General features: G+C 45.0%; 3 protein-coding genes across 5 annotated transcripts; 1 reads left to right on the top strand and 2 right to left on the bottom strand.

Annotated features, from left to right (window-relative positions):
• Nucleotides 1-2,874: 2,874 nt before the first annotated feature.
• LOC6729832 (DNA repair protein RAD51 homolog 3) lies at nucleotides 2,875-5,829 on the bottom strand. Of its 2 annotated transcripts, XM_016177650.3 has the most exons (8): nucleotides 5,689-5,829; nucleotides 5,569-5,625; nucleotides 5,290-5,511; nucleotides 5,117-5,223; nucleotides 4,903-5,060; nucleotides 4,628-4,756; nucleotides 3,918-4,570; nucleotides 2,875-3,764 (listed from the first exon to the last, which is right to left on the bottom strand). In XM_016177650.3, exons 2-7 carry the CDS (start codon nucleotides 5,586-5,588, stop codon nucleotides 4,403-4,405), a joined length of 804 nt encoding a protein of 267 aa, XP_016036535.1. In that variant the 5' UTR covers nucleotides 5,589-5,625; nucleotides 5,689-5,829; the 3' UTR covers nucleotides 2,875-3,764; nucleotides 3,918-4,402. The 2 variants fall into 2 exon arrangements, with proteins under 2 accessions (XP_016036535.1, XP_044779255.1); XM_044923320.1 differs by lacking the exon at nucleotides 5,689-5,829 and having other exon boundaries at nucleotides 5,569-5,681.
• On the top strand, nucleotides 5,782-6,705 carry LOC6729831 (serine palmitoyltransferase small subunit B). Of its 2 annotated transcripts, XR_006541928.1 has the most exons (3): nucleotides 5,782-5,967; nucleotides 6,029-6,303; nucleotides 6,371-6,705. XR_006541928.1 is itself a non-coding variant. In XM_002105098.4 (2 exons), the coding sequence occupies exons 1-2, from the start codon at nucleotides 5,802-5,804 to the stop codon at nucleotides 6,184-6,186; spliced, it is 324 nt and encodes a 107-aa protein (XP_002105134.2). In that variant the 5' UTR covers nucleotides 5,782-5,801; the 3' UTR covers nucleotides 6,187-6,343. The 2 variants fall into 2 exon arrangements, 1 of the variants encoding a protein (XP_002105134.2); XM_002105098.4 differs by lacking the exon at nucleotides 6,371-6,705 and having other exon boundaries at nucleotides 6,029-6,343.
• On the bottom strand, nucleotides 6,084-8,339 carry LOC27209435 (pickpocket protein 19). Its single transcript, XM_039295608.1, has 7 exons — nucleotides 8,325-8,339; nucleotides 7,746-7,888; nucleotides 7,480-7,696; nucleotides 6,967-7,415; nucleotides 6,700-6,906; nucleotides 6,501-6,607; nucleotides 6,084-6,444 (listed from the first exon to the last, which is right to left on the bottom strand). Exons 1-7 carry the CDS (start codon nucleotides 8,337-8,339, stop codon nucleotides 6,281-6,283), a joined length of 1,302 nt encoding a protein of 433 aa, XP_039151542.1. The 3' UTR covers nucleotides 6,084-6,280.
• Nucleotides 8,340-8,436: the final 97 nt, after the last annotated feature.

The following is an 8,436-nucleotide window of genomic DNA, read 5'->3' as shown; positions in this document are numbered from 1 at the left end:
GCACAGAAAAAAACACAACATTTTGTTTCACATTTAGTTAGTTAGTTAGGGTTAAAATGTCGACAATACAATTTCAAGATCAAATATTATTGCATACAACAATTTACTATAATCCAAATCTTCCAGCTTTAGTTATTATCAATCATGATTGGTTGAAAACTTACGATAACTGTGCAATTTTTTTCAGTGTACGGCGGCTCAAGTGTTTTATTTAGTTATTGAACAGTACTGTCCAAGGTCTGGACTTTGGTAGCCGCCCTTTTCGAACCGCCGAGCAGCCGAGCGAAATTTTAGCGGCATTTTTGGCGCTTTTTTCTGTATTATTTTTGCTGGCAAGCGCTGCGCCGATGTTTCGGTGGTTGTTGCTGTTTTTTAATTAACGCGCGATACGTTTTCGACTTTGAAGGGCCAAGGAGCGCACATGATGGGCATATAACTCATTGGAATTATGGTGGACGGGGACCGGCCGGCGGCGGCGGCAGCAGAGGAAACGGGCCAGTCCTCGAGCTAAAGTAAAGTTGCCCAGCCAGAACAGAACGTACATAAACTTTATCCGTCTATAATCTAAATATGTTTCTCGGTTGCTCTGGGCTCTTGGCTCTTTGCGCCGTTGTCGTGGCTGTTGCAACAATTTGCAGCAAATTGAAAGCCAATTACGTTGTTTGCAGCATGCCAAGGCAGCGACGGTCGCTGCGGATCGCATCGGATCGGTTTGGAGCAGCCATATAGCCAGGGCCTCGCTTTCGCGGCCGGCAGACAGGCGAAATTGCGGGGCACACAGCACTCGTAGACGACATAAATATCAAATACAGGTCCATAAATTTGAAACCAATTAGCCAACTTAAATTGATAATAGTTGGCCGCTGCGAGGGAGCTGGAGTTCACAGGAGCTGGGTGCCTAGCATTTGCCTACTGGCCGCAGGAAGCTGCCACTGACGCGATCCTCCACTCGAGGATCTCTTTGGCGATCGCTAATGGCAGTGCCATTTGATGACATACGTCGCTCGTGTTGAGCCGCCAATTTTCGACCGACAATTGCTGGCCATATATGTATGTAAGTAAGGACGCAGTAAAGGCAAATGCAGCAGCGACATCAGCAACTGCCACTGCAGCAAATGCATCGTCTCATATGTCGCATGTCGTGCCTGTCGTGTCGTTCTAATCACAATTGCTGCCTCTGCCGCGGCTGCGCCTTTTTATGGCGCTTTTATGCAAAACAACTTAATTTCGAGGCCCGATCCGTTTGCCACAATGCAGCGCGTAAAATATGCACTCGCAGGCAGCGGCAGCGGACGAAGTAGCAGCAACATGGCTAGCAAAACGAAAGACTTAGACAACGAACTCGTACAAATGTTTCGTCCATTTGCCTGTGTGTGTCGAGCTGTTATAGAAAATTATCTGAAACTGATTTGATATATATTCAAATAGGCGCTGTGCGACACATGTTGCTGCTGTTACATGCAACATTTGCCGTATTTGTTGCACGCAGCAGCAACAGCAGCAACTGCACAGAGCTCCTGGAGGAGTTGCAAACCACAACCGACTGGTAGCCAGTTTCGACTTGTCGTTGTTATTTGTATGAAATGCTATGGATAACATCGCTAGCAGTAAACGTTTAGTTTGTGTTTTAATTAAAATATTTTCATTTCCCCTGCGCCAGTGGCAGGCGAAGATTGCCGCTGAGATACACGCTGCGACTGGATCAAGATCCAGGCACATCCGTGTCTTGCTGGACAAGTGGCATTTATAAGCTGCATTATAAACTAATTTAGGTGGGGAATTGATTGGCTAATAGACCTGGGAAACGTCCGAGTGAAAGTCGTAGGAATGGAACTACCAACAAAGAAGTATCTTTAGAGAAATAAATCGAATTTTATAGGCCTACATATTTATTTAGCTTAACCACGATTTTTAAAACGACCCTTTAAGTGTTTTACCGATCTGCTTATTATCTTAGCTTCAGGGACCTTTACCAAAAAATCACAATTAAAGTGACTAATTCGATTTGAATGTCAAAACATTAGGATCTAATCCCACTGGCCATTTAACCCCTTTTAGTCGCTCATTAATTGATTTACCAAGCCCCCCAAAGAAAGAAAGAGGAGCCAGAAAACCAGTGAAAAATCACCCAACTGCGGCAGAACCGCGCTTTATAAATGTCAGAGGCGACATTAATGTAGCGCATTTGTCTAATTAGACAAGCGTTTTGGGCATGATGCTCCGCAGCTCTCGCTCCACGCCAAATAAATTAATCAGCTAATTGATGGGCATAAATTACGGGCATGCAAATGAGACGAGATCGCGGCTGCTGCTCTCCTGGCCAAAATTGATGGCCAGGCCAAATTAAATTGGGCAAATGAGCGGAGCCGGGCCATTTAGTAGTGTCAATGGCCGATGCTGAAGGGCCACCCACTGGGCAGCAGATTAGGCATCGAGACGTAGTGAAGTGCTTTCCAAATCGAAGCTTGCCAGGTGCAACGTACAACTCAATTAATAACAATTTCTCAGAACAATAAGCCAGGCGGCGGCAGCGGACGCGGTGAGTGCAATCCTTTTTGGCCAACATTTGATTATCTCACGGCCAGAGTGGAGCAGAGTGGCTCCTCCTGGAGCCGCAGCTTGTGGCCGTGGCTCTTGCTATCGGGCGCTGCCATCGGGGCGGCGCGGTGTTGCGGAATTAGCCACTCTGGGCCTGAACTTTGGCGGTGCACGAGGTCGTGGCCAAATTGCCAGGCCATGCTCGGTAACTCGGAATGTTTGTTCGCTTTTTGCTTTTTGTTTTAATTGAAAGCCGTACGAAATGGAAAATGGGAAATGGACTTTCAACTTGCCAGCTTGGTAAATTACACACACGAAAAGAAAAATATTTAAAACTAATGTAGTAAATAATATATTAGGCATTACGATTTACCAGAAACGAATATAAAAAATACAATGATATAAAGACCAAACTTAACATTGCCTTTTAATGATTCCAAAATAAAATCTATACCAAATCTGAATCTGTAGTGTTTTTTTTTACTGATAGCAAAATCTTTTTCCGATCATCTCGGAAACTTTTTTCGGTGCCACCGGCTCAGTCAGACTATTTCTAGTTTTTGAGGCCCAAGTGCATTACAGGGCAGTTGGAAATTTATGGCGGGCCAGGCGGTGTCGAAAATAGCGCCAGCAACTCCGCAATGACGACGAAGACGATGCGAGCCCGATGTTGATAGCTATAGCTATCCGCCGGCTGGAGTTACTTTCTAATGCTGCAGTCACAGAGCGGCGATGTGGATGTGGATGAGGATGCATTGCACACGAAAGTCATAAGCGCAACCGAGGCAATTAAGTTCGAGCGACAAGTTGCGCCGCTGGAAGCCAGGAAACTCGGCTAGGATCGGGTGGGATCGGTGGAAACTGGGAGGGGAGCTCGGCTCTGCAGCTGTTACATGTTTATGGCTCGAAACGGATCGCACGTAATGGGATTTGCGCTGAGCGACAGCGATAGCCTGTGACTGCACCAGCGAACTCCGCCAGGCAGTGAGCACCATGCCCAGTCACATCCACCGATTCCGATCCAGCGACTAAGCCATATGGGTAGAGCTATAGCCACAAGTGCTGCTTCGACTCCAGCGCCTCAATAAAGCCGATCGCATTACCAATTAGGCGTGCACACTCGGCTAAACAGCCGCCTCCTTCTGGCAAGTGGAAATTGAATTAGTTGTCGCTGCATATGCGTGACTAGCTGCTGCCCGGAGCTCCATGTTCGCCTAAGGAGTGCACTGGAAAGAATAATGTATGAAAGTATTTGGTTTTACTATTCCAAAAGTGAGCATTGCACTGTACACAGCAAAAGTTAAACATATATATTGTAAATGACATGAAATGTAACCAAATGAATTATTTGAATATTTATCTAGAAAGAGATACTTTACTTTTTCCAGTGTATAATAAAAGGCCGCGGGCTAGAGATCGGCAGTCTGGTTTGGGTGTCGCCGTTCGTATGTGTAAACACTTTTTACACTTTGCCACATTCCTGCGCCGCGCGCATAAATCAGGCGTTGCTCGCCTGTCAATCTGGAGCTGCGCCATCGATAGGCATCGGGCTCCTCGTGGAGTGGAGGTGACCGGTGGAGCTTTTAGCAAGTGCTCAGCAGCTGGCTGGGTGTGCGCTAGTTGCGGATCCGTTTTCTGTGCCACAGCGCATCATGGCAAGTGGTTGAGGATGCCGTTTGCCAATCCTGCTGCTGCTCCTCTTTCCTGTGCTAATGCTTCGATTCTAATCTTTTGCTAAACATATTTTTATTTTATAGAAAAACAATATTTCATCTGATAACTTCATATTTAATCCTACTACGCATGTACCTATTTCTAACGCTTACACTCGACACGAAGTAAAAGTGATGCAGCCTCATTCGGATTAAGGAATCAATCTACTCGTTCGCCACGACTTGCCCAGGTGAAGCTCAGAGCTGCCCGTAAACCAGATGCGCTCGTTGATCAAGTGCGAATGCAGATCCCCCAAGGCGGGCTCCACTTGAAACTTTTGCTTGACGTAGCGATGCGTGAGCACATTGGTGAAGACCCACTGCCGTTGGACGGGATTATGAAAGGAAAGCAAAATTGATCGATTGTGAGGACTTACGGCCAATTCGTGTTGACGTTGCAATCTCCGCATGCTTTCGTGCAGTTCCAGAAGCAGCTCGTAACGATGGGCGCCATCCTCAAGCATTCGCAGAGTAAAAGCCAGGGAGTCGATTACAATCAGCTTAATCTAAGGAGACAGTTGCGTTTTTAAAGTTACAGAAATGACTTTCAATTGGTTTGGCAAAAGTATGGATTTTTGTGGTGCTAACAAAGGACATTGTGAACATTTTATATTAGCGAAGAAAGAGATATTAGAAATATATATAATTTTACATCTGGATGATCGACGAGATGCCTGTGGCAACTAAGTACAGTGGCCATTAATTGATCCAGTTTGGGGCACCTCACATAATGGATTTTCTGCAGCATTTTGTGAGCCTTAAATTCTGGAACTCTATGTGCATACTGCCTCTCCAGTTTCAGAGCTAGGCCTAGAAATAGACTTTGTTCAGTTACACCAGAGAAATAGTTTATTCCATCTACTAACCCATTAATCTGTCAGGATGGAAATCCTGCCTGGTGTCTATAAATAATGCACTGCCCTCCAATCCGCCAGCTGCCTTGGGAATTTGTACATTTAGGCAAAGTTGCAAGCTATCAATTAATACAAATACCATTTGTAAATCATAATTAATAACAAAATAATAGTTAATAACGTACCACATTTGCGTTTTTCCAGTGCCCGAATTGCCAATCAGTTCGACCAGGTGACCCAAGGATATTCCACCTCCAAAATGAGTGTCCAGGGCTTTGTTGCCCGTCAGGATCTTATTTGTGGCACTTTGTGAGATGTCCCAGCAGGATTTATCAAATATTCGAAGGTTTTCATGGGACACGGATGGTCTCCTTTCAATTGCTTCAGGTTGCGATGGCTCCCAAACCCTTGAAAGACACCAAGTTTATATGGATTCTAAGAGTGCTGTATTTGCTGGAACCTACCGAACAAATCTATTATTCATTGTAAGCTGCTGTCGTTGCTTAATTCTCGTTCAAAAACTTAAAAAACAAAAGATGTCATCACCAATAATCAAAACAATCGCGCCATATGATTTTACATACTGTTAAGACTTAACATTGCAGTGTTGTGCCAGTTAACTGTTAAAGGCTGGCTGCTACAGAACTGCTTTTACGATTTCAAGCAATTCAAGTTTCACAACATCTGGCTACACCGAATGTCATATGTTTTTTGTTTACAACTTAATTTCCTGCGACGCGAATTTATTGGACTTTACTCATCGAAAATGTTAAATTTAAAACACTTGGCCAGCCACGCCTATCGGCAGTACGAACTGGTGACGTGCGTGAACATGCTAGAGCCCTGGGAAAAGAAGCTGATCAGTGAGTATCGAAATTGGGCGACAAAGCCAACGGCTAATCCGGATTATTTGCTTTCAATCAGATGGATTCTTCCTGGTGATGCTCTTCCTGGTGCTCTTCTCCAGCTTCATGTATCTCCCCAACTACATGCAAACCCTAATGCAGTTCGTAACGCCGCCCAATTGGCACAATTCCCCGGATAGCGCAGCCTATGTGGCCCAAAAGATGACACGGAGCTGAGCTCCTACTACCCACTTCGTACAAGTGCATCCGGCAAACGCATACTCCCTATAGAAAGACAACTATGATTTAAAGCTTATGATATTATTGTGATTTACGTCGACTGGTCCAAGATCTGTAAATATTGAACTGTGCCAAGAAAAAACCGCTTAACCCACTTTACAATCGTTTTTCTGTACCGCAGACAGATAACAATGGTCTCCACCATTCGCAAGGCGGATGTGTTGAAGAACAGGCCAACCAGTCCTCCAAGAGAAACTGAAACGGCAAAAGGCAAATTAAAAACTAATATAGATTAACATGGAGTAGCTTACTCAAGAAGTCCAGTATAGTCTTGGTCACGCGACGAACATATCGCTGTGTTGGCAGTTCAACCAAGGCCACTCGGATCTCGGACACTTCATCTGAGGCTTCATCATCCCTTAAAGTTAAAAGATACATTTTTAAGTAACTATTTACTTATTTGACTTATCAATGTTAAACTGTGGTAATGAAACTTCCTAAAGTGCTTACTCATCAGCCGAGTTGTATATAATGTTGTACTCCGGCTCCTCGCAGGAGCTCATGCACTCGCAGGACTTGCGCTCCGTCATGATCTTGTCGCGGATCCGGGTCAGGCAGATCAGGCCGCGAACGTCACAAACGGGCAGATAATTCTGGCCGGGAATGGCCATAAAGTGACTGGTGCAGTTGCAGTTGTCCAGTTGAAGTAGTACAGTACTAAGGATTATACACAAATCTACGAATTAAGTCCATTATATTAAGTTTATTAAGTATTACCACTCCACCACGCAGCCGGAGTAGCTGTAGAAGTCGTAGATTCCCTGTCGCTCCGGCACATGCTCATGGCCATAACGACATCGCCGCTGCTCCATGCTTAGGTCCTGGACACTCTCGTCGTTGTGCACCTCGATCACGTTCAGGATCAGCTCCTTGTAGTGACCCAGCAGCACCGTTTCCCGTATCATGCCCTCGGAGAACTGGTAGGGCACATCGATTGGAGCATGAACGTACAGCTGAATGTCGGCGGCGGCATGGAAGCTAAGATGTCCCGGTCCCGTCATCCGGTTGTTGGTAAACTGGACATGCGACACTTTGCGTGCCTGATGCGAGTTGAAGGAGAAGCACAGTCCATACTCCGTGGGCAGGGGCAGGAACTGATCGCAGCAGTCGAACAGCTTGTTTAGATATGTACAATTCACCAGCAACTGATGGCACTTGGTGCGGAACTGCAGGGATTCGGGGATATAACTAGAAGGAAGTACTATGAGCAAGCTGGGCAACGCAACGCACCGCGTCCACAAGGTGGGTAAAGTTGGACGGACATCGCATCCTGGAGCAATCCTCGCAGCTGCTGCAGACGCCTCGATAGAATACGATTTCCGAAATGAAATCATCCACGTGCATATCGTGCTCCACGCCGAAATGTGAATCACTCAGATCCCAAATCCTCTCGGCGTTATAAATCTCGCACACGGTAATGGCCGGAAAAGTGGAGTTCCAATTCAAGCTGGACAATGGAAGTTAGCTTAGGATACTTTTGAACTATTTGAACTTACTATATAGTATCCAGATTAAATGAAACCGACGAGGAGAGGTAGCTATTGAGCAGCGACACGGAGACACTCGCAAAGAAGGGCAGCGTGTGGTAAAAGGTCACCAAGTAGAGAATCCTGCAATAGAAACAAGTTTTGTATTGGAACTATATGGATTACATATAGTAGGTTACATCTTTAGTAAAAATACGTGGAAGCGGCTACGCATTGTTAACTGTTCGGCGGAGAAAAGGAAACTGTTTGCCCAAATTTTCTTTTCGGCTGCGAGCTATTGGTAACAATGGGCCGCCTGATATCCATCTATCCATTGTTTCCGCTTTGGCCTACATTAAAATAACTACCCAGTTTTATTGGCTTGGATTTAGTTCAATGTTAGAGCCCACATAAAACAGACGCGCCTGGCAATTAATAATATGGACATCCTTAAAAGCACAAGTCACATTGGACTTTTAAGGTCATTGGTCAGTTTTACTCACTATTAACTTGCAGATATGTATTTATATATCCAAACGTATTCCCAGACAAGTTATTAGGTTTTAAATGGACATTAACTGCAGTGGCTAACCGCAAATTATAGCATACCAACGACATTACCATTATTGATGACTCAGTTTTCGATCAAAAGTCGAAGCTGATAGCCATATGATGTAGAATTCCTAAGAAATCACGTTTTTATTGAATGATCACTCTCCGA

Source organism: Drosophila simulans, chromosome 3R (genome assembly GCF_016746395.2).
Source record: "Drosophila simulans strain w501 chromosome 3R, Prin_Dsim_3.1, whole genome shotgun sequence".
Taxonomy (NCBI): domain Eukaryota; kingdom Metazoa; phylum Arthropoda; class Insecta; order Diptera; family Drosophilidae; genus Drosophila; species Drosophila simulans.
This window is presented reverse-complemented; position numbering and strand designations above follow the sequence as displayed.

What these genes read in the sequence shown, in the direction of transcription:
- LOC27209435 (XM_039295608.1), bottom strand. An exon ending in ATATACAACTCGGCTGATGA is followed by an intron (nt 6,608 to 6,699) that starts GTAAGCACTTTA and finishes TTTAACTTTAAG; the next exon opens with GGATGATGAAGCCTCAGATG. An exon ending in GACTATACTGGACTTCTTGA is followed by an intron (nt 6,445 to 6,500) that starts GTAAGCTACTCC and finishes TTGCCGTTTCAG; the next exon opens with TTTCTCTTGGAGGACTGGTT.
- LOC6729832 (XM_016177650.3), bottom strand. Translation starts at nt 5,588, where the DNA reads ATGAATAATAGATTTGTTCG. An exon ending in ACTGGAAAAACGCAAATGTG is followed by an intron (nt 5,224 to 5,289) that starts GTACGTTATTAA and finishes ATTAATTGATAG; the next exon opens with CTTGCAACTTTGCCTAAATG. An exon ending in AACGTCAACACGAATTGGCC is followed by an intron (nt 4,571 to 4,627) that starts GTAAGTCCTCAC and finishes GTCCAACGGCAG; the next exon opens with TGGGTCTTCACCAATGTGCT.
- LOC6729831 (XM_002105098.4), top strand. Translation starts at nt 5,802, where the DNA reads ATGTCATATGTTTTTTGTTTACAACTTAATTTCCTGCGACGCGAATTT. An exon ending in CTGGGAAAAGAAGCTGATCA is followed by an intron (nt 5,968 to 6,028) that starts GTGAGTATCGAA and finishes GCTTTCAATCAG; the next exon opens with ATGGATTCTTCCTGGTGATG.